The sequence below is a fragment of the Anastrepha ludens genome, chromosome 2 (assembly GCF_028408465.1).
Source record: "Anastrepha ludens isolate Willacy chromosome 2, idAnaLude1.1, whole genome shotgun sequence".
Lineage (NCBI taxonomy): Eukaryota > Metazoa > Arthropoda > Insecta > Diptera > Tephritidae > Anastrepha > Anastrepha ludens.
The window spans coordinates 27,301,924-27,325,154 of record NC_071498.1 but is presented as its reverse complement, the minus strand read 5'-3'; the positions used below and the strand labels follow the sequence as shown (position 1 = coordinate 27,325,154).

The 23,231-nt window shown below is 34.3% G+C and overlaps 3 protein-coding genes across 7 annotated transcripts in view; 1 reads left to right on the top strand and 2 right to left on the bottom strand.

The window, feature by feature from the left end:
* LOC128866539 (calcium/calmodulin-dependent protein kinase kinase 2) overlaps positions 1–5,641 on the bottom strand; it is a 32,840-nt gene extending 27,199 nt beyond the window's left edge. Inside the window, exons 1-2 of one of the 2 annotated variants that reach the window (XM_054107367.1) lie at positions 5,503–5,641; positions 3,740–3,838 (exon numbers count right to left, since the gene is read on the bottom strand). The gene's annotated coding sequence lies outside the window, so the exon portion shown is untranslated. The remainder of the gene's footprint in view (positions 1–3,739; positions 3,839–5,502) is intronic. The other variant, XM_054107358.1, reaches the window with a different exon arrangement.
* A 1,890-nt stretch (positions 5,642–7,531) lies between these two features.
* LOC128866572 (spermidine synthase) lies at positions 7,532–13,761 on the bottom strand. Of its 4 annotated transcripts, none has more exons than XM_054107441.1 (2): positions 13,564–13,761; positions 7,532–8,369 (listed from the first exon to the last, which is right to left on the bottom strand). In XM_054107441.1, the coding sequence occupies exons 1-2, from the start codon at positions 13,698–13,700 to the stop codon at positions 7,631–7,633; spliced, it is 876 nt and encodes a 291-aa protein (XP_053963416.1). In that variant the 5' UTR covers positions 13,701–13,761; the 3' UTR covers positions 7,532–7,630. The 4 variants fall into 4 exon arrangements, with proteins under 4 accessions (XP_053963416.1, XP_053963388.1, XP_053963396.1 ...); XM_054107413.1 differs by lacking the exon at positions 13,564–13,761 and adding an exon at positions 11,262–11,506; XM_054107421.1 differs by lacking the exon at positions 13,564–13,761 and adding an exon at positions 8,463–8,841.
* A 1,990-nt stretch (positions 13,762–15,751) lies between these two features.
* LOC128866557 (calreticulin) lies at positions 15,752–19,516 on the top strand. The gene is made up of 4 exons (XM_054107388.1): positions 15,752–15,950; positions 16,005–16,109; positions 18,130–18,602; positions 18,663–19,516. Exons 1-4 carry the CDS (start codon positions 15,857–15,859, stop codon positions 19,197–19,199), a joined length of 1,209 nt encoding a protein of 402 aa, XP_053963363.1. The 5' UTR covers positions 15,752–15,856; the 3' UTR covers positions 19,200–19,516.
* Positions 19,517–23,231: the final 3,715 nt, after the last annotated feature.

The following is a 23,231-nucleotide window of genomic DNA, read 5'->3' as shown; positions in this document are numbered from 1 at the left end:
AGTCTTTGGAAATTTTTACATATCTAATTGTTACGATATTTTTAAGTCAATTCTATTTGATACAAATCGTTAGGTGTTCATGGTTCTCTGAAGAACTCAAACATCTAAGAAGTTTGAAGAATAAGTTCCACAAAAAGTATTCTAATGTAATTAATTTTTCATAAAAGTGCCAATAAAAATCATATTGAGAATTATAGGCCGATTTCCAGGCTTACCACCGCCTAAAAACTGTTTACACTATACTTTGCAGTTAAATATTTCTTATTTCCTAATCAAAATCGGTTCATTCCGGATGGATCTACGTTAACTAATTAAGTTGCTTTCACGGAAGTCTGTTTAAAACCCTTTCAAAAGAGATTTCAAATTGATACAACTTACATCGATTTTTCTAAGGCTTTTGACAGGGTATTTCATCAAAAACTAATAGCTTAACTTCAAGGTTTCGGCTTTCATCCTAAGGTTCTGAAGTGGATTACTTACAATCTGGATAATAGACATTGTATCGCTTTGCGCTCGATAAAATTTGTGGGCCCTATCACGTCGTTTCGTTCTCGCAATTTATTGATAAATCTTACGTCGTTAGAGCCTAGACCTACTTTGTTGTCGATGTGTATTGTCTTTGATATCATTGCAAGAAAACTAGTCTTAATGTTCTCTCACATATATATATATGTGACTCCGAACGGCAGATATTTTTATGAGGAGTTTTTTCGTGGCAGAAATACACTCGGAGGTTTGCCATTGCCTGCCAAGGGGCGACCGCTATTAGAAAAATCTTTTTCTTAATTTTGGTGTTTCACCGAGATTCGAACCGATGTTCTCTCTGTGAATTCCGAATGGTAGTCACGCACCAACCCATTCGGCTACGGCGGCCGCCTCTCCCACATAATGAAATGTTTTTTGTGGGTATTAAAAACTGTTAATGGGTTGAATGCACTTTTAAGAAAAACACTATCTCAATTCAACGCTTATCTTCTTTCTTTGACTTTGATTTTTCTTATTCTAAGTTAATCATTTTTAGGAGAGTCATGTGGTTTTCCCGTATATTTTGTTATCTCATGTACTTTGTATATATTTTTCATAGTCCGCATGCATATTGTTTGTTGATTAAATAAATAAATAACAAAATTGCAAAAAGTAAATGAGTTATTCCCTCAACAAATATACTTCTACCAAGAAACGTTAGAAGCAAGAAACCAAAAGGCTATTGTGACGCGTGCTACGATTGGAATAATAACGTGTGGGCCATTTACCTGTCACATTAGTTGCGATTAGTCTGATACACCGATTGGCAAAATAAAGCGACTAAAAATAAAGCTAGACTAAACATTAACAAGTCGATATACCCAATATGATCTAATCTTACAATATAAGCGGGGTCGATTTGTTGGACAATGCTATGAACAGTGGCCGTATTGGTGCGGCAAGAAATGCGGATAAATGCAGAGTAGCGACTCTTCACCCCAGAAAAATCAGAACTGCCATTTTAAAATTTTGAAATTCCCACCTCTTCGCACAGTTATCGTATTTATTTGCACAAAAATATGTTACATTCATTTGAAATCCGATAAAAGCGTTTTAAGTTTTTTCCGAGTTGCACTTATTATAACGAATTTACTAGAATTTGTATTGGTAGATGCATGGAAAATGTTTAAAAAAAAAAAAAAATCAGAGGCCCAGGTAGACTTTGCGTTTTCGTCACCCAAAATTTGCTTTATTAATCTAAAACTAAACTACAAAGCTGCACGCCATATTCCATGCAGCATTCGAAATGACTCTTTGATTACAACATGATGAACGGGAAAACTACGAAACATTATGGATTAGGAAAAAAAAATACAAACAAGCACATCATCTGCATTGCTTCAAGGAATTAAATGAAACGACGGCTACGGGAACACTCCGTTTGAACAGGGATGAGCTACATAAAAATTACATTTTTTTTTCTTATTATATAATTTGTTTTCTAAGATGGATTTCCATTTAAACTTCACTTTTCTATCAATGTTTTTATTTTAATTATTGCTTCGCCCCTAAGGCGCAGTGGTAACGCGTTCTCACACCACATCCCCCTAGATAACTTATTGGCTTGGAAGTTTCGGTGAGTAATTTTTGCCCGTAATTAGATAACGGATACTTCAGTTATAATAGTAATATTTTTTTCAACAGAATCAGTTTTTTTTAATTTTTTCACCAACCTATGAATTGTCAACTCATTCGGACGATTATTTCCACTAAAAAGATCTAGCATTTTCACGAGTTTCAATAGTTTCAATACTTTTAACGCGTTTTTCTATTGAGTAAAATTGAACATCTGTCTATTTGGTAAATGTCAAAGATGACATAACAAAAAGGTACTGTCAAGGAATTATTCGCTACTGACATCTAGGCATCACTTTTGAAAGACCCTTTATATAATATAATGGGTTGGGGAATAAGTTAGTAGCGTTTTTACCGAAGGCTTTTATTTAAACAAAAAACAATAATTATGTCAATAACTTAATTAAATATAATATAATATATATTCGCCATCGCTGTTTACAACCTCTTCGACGACTTGTGCAACATGGGGCCTGGCGTTGTAATAAAGGAGTATGGTTTGGTCATGTCGATCAGGTCTTTTCAGTCGAATAGTCTCATTCACGCGGTGTATCTGGGCAATGTAGAACTCCTTGTTGATCGTAGAATTCTTTCCGAGCATTTCCCAATGCACCATGCCCTCCCAATCCCACCAAACACATATCATGACCTTCTTTGGATGAAGACCCGGCTTGACTCTCAGTTTTGGCATATCTCCTGGAGCCAACCACTCTTTTCTTTGCTTCATATTGATGTATAGGCACCATTTCCCATCTCCCGTGACGATTCGGTACAAAAAGCGTTGTTTATGATCGCGTGTTGCTCGATGGCGGGCGAGATGCTGAGATGCAACTTGAAGGCGACTTTCTTTGTTTTTTTTTTCGTTGACTCGTGAGACAGCCAGGCTCCCAATTTTTTAGTAAATCCCATTGAATGAAGGTGATTGAGAATAGTTTTTTGATCGCAAGTAATTTTTTCCGCCAATTCACGACTGGTTTGGCGACCGTTTCCCATCAATTCAAGAGGCCTTTCGCTGTGGGACGTGTCATAGACGCCATTTTTGAACTTGGCAAATCATTTCCGTGCTGCAAACTCGCCTATGACACCTTCTCCGTACACGTCGCAAATGTCGTGGGTTGCTTCGACAGCTTTTTGGCCTTGATGAAAAGAAAAGAAGAGCAGTTGTCGAAAATGTTGATTTTTGCCTTCTGAGTATTCCATTTCTAAACCTCAAAACTAATAAGCAATTAATTAACTCAAAAATACAATTAACATAGTTTTGTAGAGCAAAAAGAGTTGTATCGAATGAATACTTACCCTTTACCAAACAGTAAACAAATAGTTGTAAAATAAAAGAAAATATAAAAACGCTATGAACTTATTCCCCAACCCAATATATTTTACTTTCCTAATTAAGCTTCAATTAAGAGGAGAAAAAATATTGAGCATATCCAAGAACAAATCCTACATATTTTGATTTACTTGTATATATTAGGAATCTACTTACAAATTCTATTGCATTATGTCCATAACTTCTATACATATAATATAATAAAAGTGTACTATGGTGTTAACTAAGTCTTCGACATTGTAGCCATACGAAACACACTACTAGTTTTGGTATTTATAGAAAGATATAAAAAATGTTTACAAGACTTACCTGAGAAATTTGCAGTCCAGATGAAGGGTTAAATAAAGCGTTACGACTTGATTTTAACGATATTTTAACCTATGTTTTGTAACGCGAAAAACGAGCACACTACAAGTAAAGGAAAAGTGATGATTGAGCTCAAAGTCAGAGGACATACCTATTAGCATTGAAGTGCATGCTTTAGAACTAATGAAATTCCGATAGATCGCATTGCAGTCCAGATAAGTATTTCTAAAAATCGTATTTACTGGCCGATCACGTCACCAATGGCAAGTAGTGAATATTTCACTTACGAAGACTCTCTGAATAAACAGCTCTTGGAAACATTGGAAACATGTAACATGTAGTGTATGGGATGTTTTACGGCCTATGTTGTAGGGGTTACTTTTAGGTCTAGCAACAAACAATGTCAGGTAGTAAACAGTTGATCTCTTGAAGTGTAAAAGTGTAAACACTAGCGGCATTTCCGCGATACACACCCGCAGATGAATGGCATGCGAATTTGAAATTTTTCTCCTTAGCGCATGGCACCAAGTATTGAAATTAGTGACAAATATGCGTGCACAATTGAAACGTGACAAAACGGTATCATTTTCAAAAGTAATTGTTGGATATGAATAAGGTGTGCCACGTCGTCAAATGCCTCTGGCAATAAATGTAGAAGAACTGATTCTCTGTACTTTGGCAATAAATGTAGAAAAACTAATTGCATATTTCCAAAAATTTAAAGCAATAATGGATATCAGAATTGGTTGTGGGAACGATCTCTACTTAACCCAAAAAATGTGAAAGTCGATCAAATAAATACAATTATTTTGAAGATATTGTTGGGTTGTTGGTGACGTAAAACTCGTAATGTCACGAATCAGGATGAACTCTCGAAAACTATTGTGCATGAAATATTAACCAAAATTCAAATCGTGCAAGCCCTTGAGCATAACGACTATAATTTGCGTAAAAATTTCTGTCTGCCTTACACGTCAACAGCCTAGAAGGTGGGGCAACAAAATGGTGCGGAAGCGCTAATTGGATTCTGGATGAATCACCACTCTAACCAACCAACCAATGCACATATGGCCAGATCCATAACGATACTGGGAGATTTCTTCCCTAACAAACAGATGTTATAGCAGCATAAGGACCTAACAAACAGATAAATCGTTTCGGTGACATATCATGGCTACACAGGTCACACGATCTTAAGCCCTTTTCTCTCGGCGACAACCTCAACATTAAAAGAAAATATCGTTCGCGAGGTTATTGGCATCCCGATATTACTTCTCCAGCGAATGGCACGGAGTACGTAGTGTATTTGACGTAACATACAATATTTATTTAGTCTTTTTTTTATGAGTAGTCTTTTTAATTTAGCTTTTATTTCCTAATTCTACCACTGGGGACCTTGTATGTACTGAACTTTGATACTGATAGTGGAAGAACTTTAGAAACAAGTAATGTAAATTATTTAACAATTTAATAAATGGAGTATTAATTTCAGTACCACAAATTATATCTTTAACATCCACATTGATTGTCACAAAAACCTTCTGCATAGTTCTCATAAACACAAGTAGCAACTCCATACACACTTTAAAAGACAGATGGATAGCCAATAGAATTATTAGATTATTGCATGTACACGAATTATTGAAGGAATGGAACTAGGATTGCATTCGCTCCTGGCAAAATCATTCCACAACTTCTCTGCAGTAAATATTTTAGCAAAAACTCGGTCTTTAGAGTGTAATCCCACACTTATTTAATTTACTTACTTTTACACCATCCAGTCATATAACTTCGCTCACTTATTAACCGCCTAACCATATGATACAATATATTATCAATATTTACATAGATTAAAATTCCAAATGATGTCAACAGTAAACTACCGAAACTATTTAACATTCATTTATGTGGCAGTCACATTGGCAAACACACTCATCAGTCAAAAATTTATCATTTTCATTTGAAGGCAGTTTAGGGCAATTTAAGTCATATAATTAGCAATTAAGAATAATTCAGCAATTTAACTGTAATGCAATTTGCCATACAAAAATTCATCTTATTAATTTCCAATTAAGTATTAATAATATGTTTGCGTCAGAATCTCTATGCAACCCTATGAACTCTGTTTAAAGAGAAGAGCAACTCGTCTGTTCAAAGAGATAACGAAACATATGATAACGAATTTGGTACGTTGCAAAAGCGTCGCATTCCATAAAATAATAAAAACTTTGGTCAGAAACTAAATAAAGCTAAAGATATTAACTCACAGACCACACAGCATAACGCCGCTGAGTCAGTTGCTGATCGCATTCCTATTTCTTGCATGCGGTTAGCCATTGGCGAGTATTTCTAAATATTATTTTGTATCGCGTATTGTAATCGAGGCCCGCGACCCCTGACGATGAAATTGATGGAATCAACGACTGGATCCTATTCTGCACATCACAAATAGAAACTGTTACAGTCAATAGGAACTGTCAATAATCAATAAAAGTTTTACTAATAATGCTGATTTTTACTGAATACTACAAAAAATATCATCAAAAATTTAATAAAAAGAAAATAATCAGTACAAATTTACTGTTAACTGCTATTTAATTAAATATGTATAAATTGACTAGTTATATATTATTTCCATAAACGCTTTTTCCTCTTATTACTTATTATAAAATGTAATTCGAAATTCGCATGCGTATTGCTGCCATATGTGAATGGGTAGATTTTGTGGATTTATTGCTAATTACTGCATATGTGAACGTACTTTAAGTAGTTTTAACTAGAAAAGGAATAAATTATTCCATATTCGTGAATTAGAATTCATTTGGCAATCACCAAAATATTATTAATGATTTCTGCTCATAACTAAAAGGCTCTATTCTAGTCTAATATATGTTATATGGAGGAGAACAATAAAGTAGCAACAAGTATAAACTACGATGTGAAATATTGTGTATACATACATATGTCGACCAGCGTAACTTTGTAGGTATGAGTTAATGTAAGTGTGTTCATTTTCGAGTGATAGAGATTAAAATATCTTATAATACGTTCACATATAAGTAGATGATCTACTTTTTCGTGCTTAACTCCCAGTCCGTATTTAAAAGGCAAGATTCCCCATACAAAATTTCTCTCCCAAAATCTGAGATTATAAAATAATCCTATATAATAACCACACTTTTTGACATACAACCTGTATAATAGATCATTACGTCAAAGTAAAAACTGAATAAAAAGGATGTCGGCAAAGAAAATAGGTTTGTAGACATAATTCCAATAAAATGTTTGTTAGGTATTATTAACTTTGCATTCCTATAACAGAAAAAAAGCGTGTGTCCATAAACGCATTGTCCTCTTATAACTTATTATAAAATGTAATATCGAATTTCAGATGCGTATTGCTGCCATAATTTTTTGAAACCTCAGTAAACGTCGTTTACGGATTTGCTCCAACTGTTTATTATACGCAGCCAATCGCGCAATTAAATTAGCTATCCCTTCTCCTTGTCTTTTCTCCATATCGTTAATAATAATTAAACAAACCAAAAGCACCGAAAAATTCCACCAAAATAATTTCTATGAAGAAAAACCTTTCACAACAGTATTGACAGCTGATTGCCAATTTTGCAGGTAATATGCTATATGTGAACGGGTAGATTAATTTTGTGGATTCATTGGTAGTTAATGCATATGTGAACGTACTTTTAGAAGGGAATGAGTATGAATACACATTTCATGTGATTTTATTCTTAATAAATTCATATATTATGTTTCCCAAATATTTCAAACAAAGCTTTTCAAAACCTGCGACTATAGATATTGGAATTCTTCACACAATATTTATTTATTTTAAAAAATACAATATAAAACTCAGGATTTATATTAATAAAACCATTAAATTGATAAAAAAGATTTTTCTACCCATCGAGGTAATGCAAATGCCGCGGAATGTATATCACTGGAATAATATTTTAATTTCATATCATCCAATTCGGTCTTACTAAACTTTTTTATTGGTGTTTTTAAATCTCTATTAGAATCAGCACACCCAATAACGAAGCCGATGTGGCCACATGGATAAGATGGAACAGTTGTGTGAGCATAAGCTACAGTTGGAAAATGCTTTTTGCAACTATTCACCGTATTTTTCACATGCTCACAATCCAGCCAATAAGTGCCTCCTTGAGAACATACAATACCACCTGGCCGCAGAGACTTTTTCATGAGTTGATAGTAATTCTCTTGAAATAGCGATACCGCAGGACCAACTGGATCTGAACTGTCCGTTATTATTACATCAAATTCATTCTCGTGGGTTTTCATAAATGCAAAACCATCTCCAATAGTAAGCTTAAGTTTAGGGCTCTGAAATCCACAAGCCATATTTGGCAAATATTTTTTTGACAGCTCTACTACTCTTTCATCAATTTCAACTTGATGAATTTCTTCGACTAAAGGATGTTTTGCTACTTCTCGCGCAACACCGCCATCACCTCCTCCAACGATAAGCACTTTCCTGGGATTCGGATGACTAGTCAATGGAAGAAATGATATCATTTCTTGGTAGGAAAATTCATCACGCGTTGTACATTGAATTATTCCATCTAAAACGAGGCAAGTTCCATACGTGGACCTGGAAGAAATAATTAATTAATAATTATCATTAAATGTGTAGAAAAGTATAACAAAGATGTTCTTAATATCATAATTTTAATAAATATATTACATTACAATTGCGTGTAAAATTAAATAAAAAAGTGCTCCCCTGTACTTTTCGGTAACGGTTTTGTTTTTCATGAAACATGTATTTTGTGTGTGTATCTGTTTAATAATACTATATGTATATATTTAATAATAAACAGTTGTGTAATATATTATTATATTTATTATTAAAACGCCAACACGCTAAGTCGTAGACTGGTAGAGAAAGCTGCTGAGACGGAGTCGCTTCATAGTAAACAGATGCGAAAATAGGGGGCCTATGACTATTTTATTCGTATCTGAACTGTAACAAATGCGCTGAAAGCAAAGTACCTCTGCTCACTATACCCCAGTTAATACTAACCAAGGTGGATTTATTATAGGTGACAGCAACCACATATAAGTAAAACCCTACATGTATTTGTTGTTGCGTTTGGTCCAAGCATCACGTCAAAATCAGTAATCAAATGTAAACATACCAATACATACAAACAAAGCATATCATTTTGACGTCAGCCATACCTACGGCGAAAAATTCAGCTGGGTGAATGCTGTCACCTATAATAAATCCACCTTGGGTGACAGCATTCATCATTCACCCAGCTGAATTTTTCGCCGAAGATATGGCTTACGTCAAAATGATATGCTTTGTTTGTATGTATTGGTATGTTTACATTTGATTACTGATTTTGACGTGATGCTTGGACCAAACGCAACAACAAATACAGGTAGGGTTTTACATATATGTGGTTGCTGTCACCTATAATAAATCTACCTTGATACTAACCTTACAAATACAGCTGTTAAAATGCCAAGATGTTTTATTCATTAGTTCATGAGTTATTCTGCTAAGAGTGACGTAATTTTTTTTTTTTTTAAACCAATGGATCAAGAAGAATTTCGTATTTTCATTTTACACTGCTTCTTGATAGAAAAATATACCGTTCAAGCGAAGCAATGGCTTGAAAAGTGTTATGGGGACTCCGTTTGATCAGAAACAACAATGAAACGATGGTTTGCTGACTCCAAAATGATTGTGCAGACACCGACGATGCGCATTGCAATGGACGTCCAAATGAGGCGGTAACACCAGAAAACATACAAAAAATCTGCAAAATTGTATTCAATGATCGAAAAGTGAAGTTGTGTGAGTTAGTTGACATCGTAAAGATACGTTTTGGGTTTATATTGCATGAGCATTTGACTATGAAAAACCTCTATTCAAAGTGGGTGCCACGTTTGCTCACTGTTGACCAAGAACAAGAACGTGTTGATGATTCAAAATAATGGCAAAACTACATGAATTGAACTTCGAATTGCTCCCAAATCCACCGCCAGATTTGATTTCCAGCGACTGCTGCCTGTTCATAGTCCTAAAAAACATGCTCGCCGGGAAGAAATTTTTCTCGAATGAAGAGGTTACCGCTGAAATTGAGGCCTATTTTCAGGCAGCAGAGGTATTGAAATGTTAGAGTAGCGCTGGAATGATTACGTTGCTTTTGATGGAAATTACGTTGATGAATAAAGATAATTAAAAAAACAAAAACGTGTTATAACCGCCACATGGCACCCGCGTTATGCCTTTCCATGAGTATGTCGTCCAAAGCCAAAATTTTAAGGCTTGCGACTACAAAAACAAAATATATGTAAGTACATTCATAAGCGCAAACGCAGCGGTCGTGGGTTTCTTCGGCGCGACGGTATTAAACAGTCTAAAATTTTGTATAGCACAACCAAGACAAATTCATTCATTATGTCAAGCACTAAAAACAAATACCTACATTACTTGGAATTTTGCAATTTGGTTTCCTTCCTGCTTGACTTAAACAATATCTGTAGTCATTTTGTAACACAAAAGCAAGACAATAGCAGCAGGTACGACGGAAGCAACGGCAGTAGTTACGACTGCTACGTTGTATCTGCTAAATTGTTTTTGTAATTCAATTCAGATAGGCTTTGGTCATCACTGTTTTAAACTACCTAAACTAATATTCCACTAGAGGTTTCTAGCAGTGCATCTATTTAGGAACACATCTGCTAAACCGTGCGTGTTCCTTTGATGGCCCAAATTGTTTATTTCCAAACTTGAATTTGTTTATTTATATCAATTCTATAATTCTATTCTATTTTAATATAAAATGAATAATTTTGTGGTGGTTTTGGAACTATTTAGCAATATATAAATAGTAACGAATTTTATAAAAATTGAGAAAGGACGTTACACACTCTATGCTCGTTAGAACAGCTAACAGTTCAATTTAGGATGAGAAGTATGCACTGAATTACTGACACTTTCCAATGATGTAGGATTTTTAAAAAAATTGCTGAAAAATTCTAGTCATTATTTTTTGTTCACTTGACAAATATTAAATTAATATATTCCTTTACGTATGGGAAATTTACTCTGAAACAAAAGTGTGGCTTTTTTGCATGCTAGTGTACATACATTCAGCCTTTGGATGTAGACGAAAGTTTCAAGAATCTAACATTTAAAAAACAGAAGTCGACCGGAAATGTGTCTACACCGCATTGGAATTGACTTTTTAGTGCGAAAATGTGCTAAGCCTCTGAGAGTTATATTCACGTACGATAGTGCGCATGACAACGGCGATCAAAGCCGTTCATTGTTTAACTTAAACACTTTTTAATTAATGTACATTAATATACAGTCGATTTCGATACACAAAAATCATATATTAAATAATATTGCAATACTAAAAACTGAAACAAAAATTCACTTTTATGCAATTAATCACGAGCACATTAAGTGATCGGTTAAATTTTGGTATAGTGTATAATTGAATGAATATGAAAATGTACTTACGTTTCTATTACTTTAATATCCTGATATTTAGATTTTTCCTCATGAATAATTTTATTTATTTTTAAAGAAAATGCCTGTCCTGGCCACAAATCATTTTGCAGTTCACTAAACCAACCATTTGCAATTGCCTCCATCATAAAAGATTAAAAATGCTACAATATGTAGTATCTCGCTCAGAGCTCACTGGCAGAAAACGTTGATTATACGGAGAAAGTTCAGCGACTATGAATAGTTTGAAATATTAGAAAGCAACTTGACTTACGGACGTTAACGCTCAGCTCAAGAGCGGGAGAAATTGAGAGCGATGAGTTAATACAGCTGAGCGCAGTGTATTCTCACTCATTAGAGGTGTGAAATGTTTATTTTCGTTGCTCGTAAAACGGACGAAATTCATTCAAAAGATTTTTATTAAAATTATTTTTATGAATGAGTTACAGTTTAAAGAAAAAACATTTCTATCACTATCGCAAAGATCGTTTGAACGATTTTTTATAATTGCGGTCGTTTCTCGGCAAGCAATGGCATACCTCTGAGTGTATTTGTGCCTCCTTTTTTTTAAATCATCTACCTTTCAGAGATAGCATAAAGCTATAGGTTCCTCCATTTGAGGAAAAGCATTAAAGCATACACCACAGTTCACTAAACCAACCGTTTACAATTGCCTCCGCCATAAAGAAGATTAAAAATGCTACAATATTATCTCTCACTGAGCCTACGGGGCTACTGTTTCTTTATTCTATGTGACCCTCAAGTGTGGTAATTATACAGATAAGAACAGCTTTTCTAAAGACTAAAGTTTCTTATCTGTATAGTAATACAACATCTCAACTGCCAAAATCATTAATGTATTGATATTTTAGTAAGAAAATATGTGTATGCTAATGTAGGCAACTCATTGATGTTCAGAGTCTATAACTTGATAAGAAATGTCTGGTATACACCATCAGTTCAAATGTTTGACTACCAAATTTTCATTTAAGCGAACAGTTTTTCTTAAAATGTTTTTCAAATTATTTAAATATTTGGCAAGTACATATGTATGTACAGTATATGTATACTAGACTAATCCTGCGGTTCCTCTGTATGCCAATAACTTCAGCCAATTCACATGCAATTCGGTAATACAGTTATTAAAAAAATTAATTTATAGTTAGTTGAGATAATAAAACTCGGTTGGCATATCGGTATCAGTGGTTTTTAATTGACATGGACGACTTTGAGCTCAAGTTATGCAGAAATTTCTTTTTCGAAAAGCTCGCAAGAAAATTCTGAGCATCATTTCTAACTAAAAAAAAAACACATAGACGCAATTTTTGAGCAATTTCAAACTTGCACTTCGTTATACTGAAATTGAATGAGCTATAAAACTGCATACCTAAAAGTTTTCTAAAAATTCTCATTTAAAAGTTGACATTTCAATGAAAATTTTTTTAAATTTGTTTAACTATTGTTTATTTTGCACAAAGTTAAGAACTTTGATTTATTAGGATTTTGTTGCTAAGTGATCTATATTTCTATAAATAATTAACACAAAAATGTAGCATGAAAACTATTCCAAATATTGTAAACAGATGAAGTGACTTTCTTATGTGAGCACTACCTTATGCATGAGTACGAAATGAAAAAAAATATAGTAAACAATATTAAAAAAAATCCTAATTTGTATATCTTCCTCCCAACGCAACCTATCAAAGGGAAGCCAGAATCAAGTGCAGTATGGTTTCAACCTTAATTCACGTACATACATTTTTAAGTAATGTTTGATTCGTAGTGTTTCTGACTGGAAATGTTTATTTTCGCTGCTATTACCACGAACAAAATTGATTCGCCATTCGATCGGATTCATACGAAATGTTATCATACATTTGTTATTAAAACTGTTTGATAAATTAGTTACAGTATAATATTGTAAAAAAAATGTTTCAAATAATCTTTGGGAATGCAAATTATTCCATTCTCTGCCCCTTTAAGCTACCATCAGTGAAACTTATGGGACCTTCTTGAAAAGCCAGTTTGTGTCCCGATCATACGAAAAATTTAGTCAAAGAAGTGGATGAAATTATAGATTCGTATAATCCATCAATAAAAAAACTAAAATTTATAAATTGAAGGCACTGCTGCTTTGGAATAATTTAATAGTCGTTTAGTTTTAAATCTGTTTATGGCGTTTATATACAAATATGAATATTTAGTTCCAAATTAAAAGTAAAATTGGCTTTTATGCAATTATTCACAAGCACATTAGGTGATCGGTTAAATTTAGGTACAGTATATAATTGAATGAATTTGAAAATGTACTTACGTTTCTATTACTTTAATATCCTGATATTTAGATTTTTCCTCATGAATAATTTTATTTATTTTTAAGGAAAACGCCTGTCCTGGCCACAAATCATTTTGCAGTTCACTAAACCAACCATTTGCAATTGCCTCCATCATAAAAGATTAAAAATGCTACAATATGTATTCTCTCGTACAGAGCTCACTGGCCAAAAATGTTGATTATACGGAGAAGGTTAAGCGACTAAGAATACTTCGAAATGTAAGAAAGCAAATTGACTTACGGACGTTAGCACTCAGCTCAAGAGCGGGAAAAATTGAGAGCGGTGAGTTAACAGAGCTGAGCACTTGAGCTACTTGAGAGGAAAATTTAACGAAAAATAAAAATAGAAATAATGGAAGTGAAATTATTTGAAGTAAATTAACCTTTTTATAATTGAAGTAATAGTAGTTAAATTTATTTTATTATGCTTATATGTGTAACATATCTGTTGTGTGAATTGTCGTCGTCGGGATCGGCAAACACCAGTGGAAGATAAACTACTGAAAGATATACTACATATATTCATCCTCAAGTACAATAAACTCTTCAGAAAGCTATGAGGAGCGCGTAAGAATGGAAAACTTTTTAGCCGTGATAGAAATGTGTAATGACCAAGAATTTAGGCAACATTTTAAACTAAATCGCTCGACTGTACTTATTTATTTTATATCATTTTATATTTTACAGATGGTGGACTGCAAATTCCTTTTATACCAACGAAAAACATTGCGGGATTGGGAGAATGATTAAGTTTCATAGAAAATCGATCAAAAAGTCTAAAAACTTACGTAAGATATTTCTCAATATATATATTTAATTGGCGCGTCCACCCTTTTTGGGTGTTTGGCCGAGCTCCTCCTCCTATTTGTGGCGTACGTCTTGATGTTGTTCCACAAATGGATGGACCTTCAATCTCCAGCCGACTCCGAACCGCAGATTTCTTTATGAGGAGCTTTTTCATGGTAGAAATACACTCGAATGTTTGTCATTGCCTTCCAAGAGGCGACCGCTATTAGAAACTTGTTTTCTTTATTTTGGTGTTTCACTGAGTTTCAAACCTAAGTTCTCTCTGAATTCCGAATAGTAGTCACGCACCAACATACTCCTATTTCTCAATAAAAAGCATTATTATAGCTAAGAAATATATTAAAAATATTTGTTATTGTGAATTTCCCAAGTCAAAGATATTATGTTATTTTTTTGATTATTTATTTATTCTCTAAGTAGTTAATGAATTAACGTTTTTCAACGGCGCATTCGTATGTAAGCTGTCAAAATTTCTTATTCTAGTTTTAGTTCTTGATTTTGTTTTTGCTTTTTTATTATTATTTGCTGTGAATATCGAAGATGGAGAAAAAATTTAAAAACAAACATTTTACTTTGTTTAATATTTTGTGTAATTTATGGAAAAGTATTAGGCTCATCTGTTTAAATTTATTTTTAAAGGAAAGGTCATCAGCGTGCAGGCAGTTTGTTTTCCAGAAGAATTGAGTTCGATGCTAAAATATTTGCAATAATACATTTTATAAGATATTCACAAATTCATATACGTTTTTCAACGGACTTACTTCCTTCCATATTAAATTTTCAAAGGTTCGTGATAACTTCACTTTTCTTAGAATATGCAGTTTCTACAATAGGTGCAACTGCTGTTTTTCGAAAAAAAAATCTGGTCTCCTCCATAAATCGTGGCTTACTCAGCAACCTCAGACTTTTCTCATAATATCGTTTTGTGCTTCCATTATTAAGATTTAACTTGTTTTGGTTATTATTCAGCTAGGGAAGACCACGTTTTGTTGATACTTGTCAAGGTAATTGAGACTGATTTACTTACAAATAAGGTACTCCGCTTTTGTTTTTGATTTTTTCATGGCGAATTACGTAGTTTGAAGGGAAGCATATTGCGTCTGGGGAGCGAGTTATGTAGCGTGGGAACATAGTATTAGTCAGAACCTGGATGTTCGTGTTCACACTAAGTGTAAATAGAGTTATATGTCATTGATATCGATTACTTTTTAAATGGGATTTGTGTGTTACAAATGAGACTTTGTGTTGTAGTGTTTTTATTGGTTCATATGTAGCCAATCGCCGTTGACCATCTGGTTTCTTTGACTTGTCGTTGCCATCTCTGTTTAGCAACGGTTGAAGCTCCATTTAAAACAGAGAAGTGTGTAATATTGCCGGCATATAAAAATACTTAGGAATTATTTGAGAAATTACCTTCGCATCGGTAACGTAGAGTAGTGTAGTACTCTGTTAATATTTATTCAAAATGATGTCGTGTTTAAATAAAATAATACCAGTTTTATTGCTTTTATTTGTAATTGTAAAAGCTGAAATATTTTTGGAAGACAATTTTGATGATGGTAAATTATTAAGAATATTTGTATATAAATTAAATTAACGAATTATTTCTTCAGATAAATGGGAAAGTTCTTGGGTATACAGCAAGCATCCAGGCAAGGAGTTTGGCAAATTTGTATGGAGTTCTGGTAACTTCTATAATGACAAAAAGGCTGACAAAGGTAAGCAAATATAATTGGTCAGAACTGAATGGCAGTTCATACATACTTAGGTACATAGCAGTCGTGTTAGTTAATATTTTTTTTTTATTGTCGGGCTGACTTCAAACATTCTTTTACTCACATTTTCTTTCTTAACCACCGTAAAAGAAGAGTACCAATATTAGCACTATGATGAAACAGCAATTTTCATCTAAGTTGCACGAATTGTACATGCATCTATTGAGATTTAGGAATAAAAGAAATTCTTGGCACTAGCCCAGATCTGCCTACCGGCTTGCTGGTGCAAGAATTTTCTTGAATTTCATAAATTCTTCAAACACGGAAAAAAGTGTGTTTATAAACTGAAGAGAAAAATTGGTAACATATAGTCAGTATTGGTGCAAATTGACACGTTTTGATCCCAAGATTAAGGGAGGGGCGGTGAAACTTTGAAACAAGTTATGTGCAGCCAGGCTTGGGTGGAATGAGAGACATTTCCATTGAGGCTTCAAGAGTTTTCATTTGAAATTAAAGTTCTCGACAAGTAGTGTTCGTTCAGTCGCCGTATTTTGTCTGTGGTCATATTTTAACGATGGCAAAATTACCCTCTAAATATATGTAAATGCCTCAAAAGAAGTGGTGCAACGATTAAAAGCAACATTGTAAAATATAAGGCAGAAAATACACGGAGAAAGCTGCCTTATTATAAGTATAAATAGTGTAGTAGTATAAAGCGTGTCATCCAGTTGCATTATGATTACACCATATATACATATGCATAAACATTTTGCAGTTGGCATTCTTTGGTCGGATATAAATTCGAATCATTCCCGTAGCGTAGAACCGACTGTCAATAGAACGCCCTTATGTTAGTTGTTGTTCCGAGCACTTCCTTAAATTTGTAGCGCGTATCTTGATGTTTTTCCACAAATGGTCGGATCTACAGTTTTATGTTTCCTCCAAACGGTGACCCTTACCACAAGAAAACTTTTGTGTATATAATTTTTTGGTGTGTTGTGCCCACACCTTCTTTCGAACTAGGGTAGTACCGAATGGTGATCACGCACAACTTTTCGGTTACAACGGTCGCTGCCTTATTACTTCACCGTTTGATTATTTCACCATATAAATGCGTTTCATAAACGTTTGCTTACTTTTACAAACACAAGAAATAACATCTGTTGTTGTTGCATAAACTTTCCTCATGCATGTACGGGGAATGCTGCTGGAGTGACAATCCTTGCCGGATATAAATCTAGGTCAGTCCGGTAACGTAGAACCGAGCACTAGAGAGCCAGATAGCAAAAATTTGATGAAGTCATAATATTTTATTATTAAAAGTCAAATGGTTTACAATGAAATGGAACTACCTCATTTATTCTATAATGCATTTTTTAATTTCGTTATACGATGAGAGAGTAAAGAGACCAAGTCGCTCACACGTTCGATGCAAATAGTGTTGTTAACAAAATTAAGTTGTATATTAAAAGGAAAATGGGATTCTCTTTATTAGGTGTAGATCAAGGCGCATTCATGAAAGGTTATGGCTCTAAACCAACAACAATGTTTTGTACATTGGAATGTCACCACAGAAGAAAATAGAAAATAAAAAACTGCGCTGAACAGCCGACATACATTTGAAGCTTACAACGATAGTGCGAATGACACGGCGCTGTCATCCAAATAGACACGGCGAAATTAATCAAGACGACGTCTTTGAACACATTTGAGGAGTAACTGATTCCCATATGATTTAAATTATTACTGAAAAAACTGGTTTCAACGTCCCCTTTAATCGTAAAACCAAATTTTCCCTCTCGCCATTCATTATTGCATCATATTCTTAGATAGGGTGTCATGTTTTGTCCCGCCTCCGATTTCTTTATAAGCAAACCTTCCTCATAAACGAATCAAAATTACTCAAAAGTATTACAAATAAAATTTGCGGTGACACACCCACATTCCTCCGGTTTATTCATGAATGATTGTAGTTAATGTTGTCACTTTTATACAATAACAATATATATGTATACTTTTTTAGGCTTGCAAACATCTCAGGATGCTCGATTCTATGCAGCTTCAAGAAAATTTGAACCCTTCAGCAACGAAAACAAAAATTTAGTCATACAGTTCTCTGTAAAGCACGAGCAAAACATCGACTGCGGTGGAGGATATGTAAAACTTTTTGACTGCTCTTTGGATCAAACAGATATGCATGGCGAATCTCCTTATGAAATTATGTTCGGACCTGATATTTGCGGTCCAGGAACGAAAAAAGTGCACGTCATTTTCAGTTACAAAGGAAAGAACCTCCTAATTAGCAAGGACCTGAGGTGTAAAGATGATGTATATACTCATTTCTATACGCTTATTGTGAAACCTGACAACACGTACGAAGTTTTAATTGATAACGAAAAAATTGAGTCAGGCAATCTAGAGGATGATTGGGAATTCCTTCCGCCAAAGAAGATTAAGGATCCTAATGCTAAGAAGCCTGAAACTTGGGACGACAGAGTATGTATAAATTTTTAAGTTCAAAGTTATTTAATTTTAAATTTTACCATTTGAATTTAGGCTACGATTCCAGATCCCGACGATAAGAAGCCTGCCGATTGGGATAAACCTGAATACATCCCCGACCCAGATGCTTCTAAACCAGAAGATTGGGATGATGAAATGGATGGCGAATGGGAGCCCCCTATGGTAGATAATCCAGAATATAAGGGCGAATGGCAGCCTAAGCAATTAGATAATCCAGGATATAAAGGAGCATGGGAGCATCCTGAAATTGATAATCCTGACTATAAACCAGACGAAAACTTGTATTTGAGAAAAGAATTGTGCATATTAGGTTTTGACTTATGGCAAGTTAAGTCGGGGACAATTTTCGACAATGTACTGATAACTGATGATGTCGAAGAGGCTTTTAAAAAGGCGTCGAAGGTAAAAGAAATTCAAGAAGGAGAGAAAAAGATGAAAGAAAAGCAGGATGAAGAGCAACGGAAGAAAGATGAAGAGGAAGCTAAGAAGAATGCGGATAAAGAAGATGATGATGAAAAGGATGATGATGAAGTCGATGAGGCGCAAGCAAATGATCATGATGAATTATAAATTTTTTGGACTAGCTCGTATGTAAGAATAATAAATATTCACACATGTCTACGTAAGATTCAAAAAATTAACTAAAAGACTTAGTACATATTATTTGGTATTTCAAGGAAGAGATTTTCCAGTATGGAAAATACATTTTAGATTAAATACTTAAATAATATAGTACCAGTAACTTTGTAATCGTAGAACCAAAAAAAAAACGCCAGTAAAAGAGCGCGATATAAACAGTGCTGGCACATTAATTAGCACACACTCACCTGCTATCATTTTTAAGAATGTCATAAATTAAAATTTTGTTTATATCACACATTAAATTAGTCTAAATGGTCTTTTTTTTACTTTATTTGGTTGGTTGAATGTACATATGTGACTGATTATTTGTGTGAAAGTTGTAAAAGGCCAATAAAAGTTCGCGAAAAATTAAAAAAGTTTTGGTAGTCCACGACCCTCCAGGTGTAGAAAATCTATAAAAAGGGCTTGTTGATTGACAGGCAAGCACTGCACAGTCGATCTATTCGCCACTTTGACGTTGATGCCGTAATGCAAAAATATTGTAGTGCACATTTTGCCAGTAGAACCGTCAGGGGCGACTTTTAGAGAACAAAATTTACAATAATATCAGAGTTTGAGAAACCGAAAGTTTCTTATGACGACCATGAAACACGCCACAGGATTTGTGAATCCTAGAAAACGATTTATGATATTAACAGACATCGGGAGTATTGTATGACTTTATTGTAAGCGAACTCCTGAGGAGAATATTTGCACGACGAAAGCGGTTCGAATTTAAGACAGTGAGCTCGTCTTTTCTAATAGAACGATCGATACTATAGATCGGCCAATTCGAGCTTATTCTTCTTCTTCTTAATTGGCGCGATAACAGCTTACGCGATTTTGGCCGAATTTAACAAAGCGCGCCAGTCGTTTCTTTCTCGTGCTAACCGGCGCCAATTGGACACACCAAGTGAAGCCAAGTCCTTCTCCACCTGATCTTTCCAACGCAGAGGAGGCCTTCCTCTTCCTCTACTACCACCAGCTGGTACCGCACCGAATACTTTCAGAGCCGGAACGTTTGTATCCATTCGAGTTCATTAGCCAGTAAAAATTTCAGCTTGCGGTGTTAGATTGTGTACTTCAAAAAATCGTGCAACACAGCGGTTGTGATTGCAACTCGAATAAGCTCAAACACTTACATGGTCAAAATCATTTCTAAATGACACTATGTTTTGTTGATAAGCTTTCCTTGGAATCTTGGAGTCTTCGAATATATTAACTATATTATGAGCTACTAACGTAAGATTGGCGCTAGTGAATTTTAGCGGCATTAGGCCGCAGTAAAATTTTTCAGTCTGATCGTTATCTCTAACTCAATATAAAAGTCTTCACCAATAAAGGAAAAGTAAAGAAGTAGCAGGGTAGAAATATTGCTGTAAATTATGAGTGCGGTGAACGCACCCAAATATGCAAAGTGAATGTAGTTCAAAAAATTTGGAAGGAGTTCTGTCTTCTATTCGCCATTTCCCCGCCCGCTATCTTTATGCTCGATTAACTTAACGAAACATTTGCGTGCGAAAGCAACATCAAAGTTATCGAGTAAGATTCGCCGCTAGCGTGTATGGTTATAGCTCATTAGATTGGTATAACTCACATCTTACAAACACATATATTTTAAGGCACCTCTATTCCCGCGTTGCCAATATATGTGCATTCATAACAGTTGCTTCATCTTTTCGCCAACGCTTGACAAAAAGAGACCTATACATATTAGTTCTGTTCGCTAACCAAATTAACCATAAGCATCCATCAATCCGAGTCAAAAACGTAAGCGAAAATTCTCTCCCAAACAGAAGAAAAAGCAAGAAAATTAATGAAGAGAAAACATTTTCGGCACTTTCAAAAACCGGCAGAAGAAAACATATCAGCTGAGTTTGCTTATCATTTTTTGTATCAGTCAAAAATAAATACCATAAATACAATTTACCTAATCACGTTTTTGGAAAATATTCAGTATAATGCCGCACGCTTTGAAAAAAAAAAAACTGAAAACCAAACCCTCCGGTGGCTTATAAGCCCGTCATAATTGGTTTGTACCAAGAATGACAGAGAAATAGATTATGCCATCCGAATTCACCGTGTCGTAAGAGAGGATGAATAAACAACCAAAAGGAAGGGTAATTACTTGTTTGTGAAGAAGAAGAATAGTCGAATGCAGTGGAAACGAAAAACACACGAAATTATACACGCACAAATATTTACTTGCTACGGCGTGTTTAGCAAACAAACTGCATTTGGGAGTTTTATATTAATTTGTTCTTTTACAATTTAACACACGGCACTTCGTTTTCATTAGTTTGATTAGTTTAAATCTCACAAATCACAAAACTACCAAGCCATTCACTGAATTTTCGCAAACACGTAATTTTTCCTACTTTTGTTTGTTTTGTATTGCGAACTGAGTTGACGTCAGACTTGTCAAAATCGCGAAAAATAAAGTAACTGTTTTTTAATGGCGCAACCAAGGCGCATTCAATAAAGGGAATGGAACTAGACCAACAACAATGTTCTGTACGTTTGATTGTCAAAGCAAAGTATTGGGAAACTAGAAAACTAATAATGATTTCGCCTTGTTTCATTCTAAGCTGACAGTCACATGGGCACGGTGAAAGAAAAAAAAAAATCCAATCAGCTGATTTGCCAACACCACCGTACGGCAAGTGCGGCGAAAATGATAACTGTTTAGGGAAGAACAATTTTGTATCGCGCAAATTTATATCGATGGTGTATTTTATTATATAAAATGAAATGCAGAAAATAAATGGAATTTAAATTAATTGAGTCAATTCAAATCCCCCTTTTCCTTTCGATAAATGTGAGTGTTCCTCCTGATCCCGAAATTAATGTCGCACCCACCGTCTACGACTTCCAGAAATTCTGTTTAAACCCTCTTTCTCTTCAATAAGCATTAATTTCTTAATATTAAATATTTCACAGCCAACAAACAACAAAAACCTGTTTATACACAACAAAATATGATATTTGCTTTTACGAAAAGAACATCTATTGTATTTCAAATGCGTTGCCGCAACGGTCGCGCAGGATCATTGTGACAGCCTCATTCGAGTTTTTAAGTATAATAATTTATTGGTAAAGTTGTGTAATTTAGCTTAAAGTTAGTGTTGCCAGACACCTCAAATAAAATCGAAGTTCGTATGCAGAGACGTTCACTGGAAGACTGCATGTACATATATTAAAAGCTTCGCAGAAGAAAATTCAAAATAAAAACCGTGCGATTGTTTGGATTTTATTGTACACGCATATAACTCAACCAAACTTGAAAAGAATGTTATAAAAGGTATCAAACAAAATAATAAAGTAATTTAAGTTCAAAAAGAACGGTTTATAAGTGTATTGTATTGCTTCGCAGCTTGGGCTTTACAAACGGATCCTCGTGGATTTTTCATGGAAATTATTTTCGCAAATTTATTAAAGGTGATTGCAGTAGACCAGCTGCAGTTTTTTTTCTTTCGCCTTAGGCATTAGGATGTCAGCACAAAATAAAATGAATAGCGGTTATATTTCTAATATGCAAAACGTAGTTGGTCTAGTGCCACCATTTTTAATAGGCTTGCCTTGCCGTAAAAAGTTCGTGATACTCGTATTGAACAAACAACAAATACTTACTGGAACCCTGAACTGGAAGTATCATTATGGTAATATTTTATTGTACTCACATTTTTGCAGAAGTTAAGGCAGTAAAACCTAATTTAGGGTATATTCAGAAACGCATTATAATGCGCATCGTACTTTTGCAGTGTTGACAATGCGTTCAGAAATGCAAATATGGCAGTACTGCAAATGCATCGCGTTCCAAAACGCCATTTTTGTATCAAACGTCACGCATTATTTGCAGGAAAAATTTTAATACTGCCGCTGATTACGCTAATATGATGTCTGATGAAAAGTGAGTATACAACTAATTTTTTTAGCTTTTAATGCAAAGATATATTAAATATACGTTAATAAAACAATATT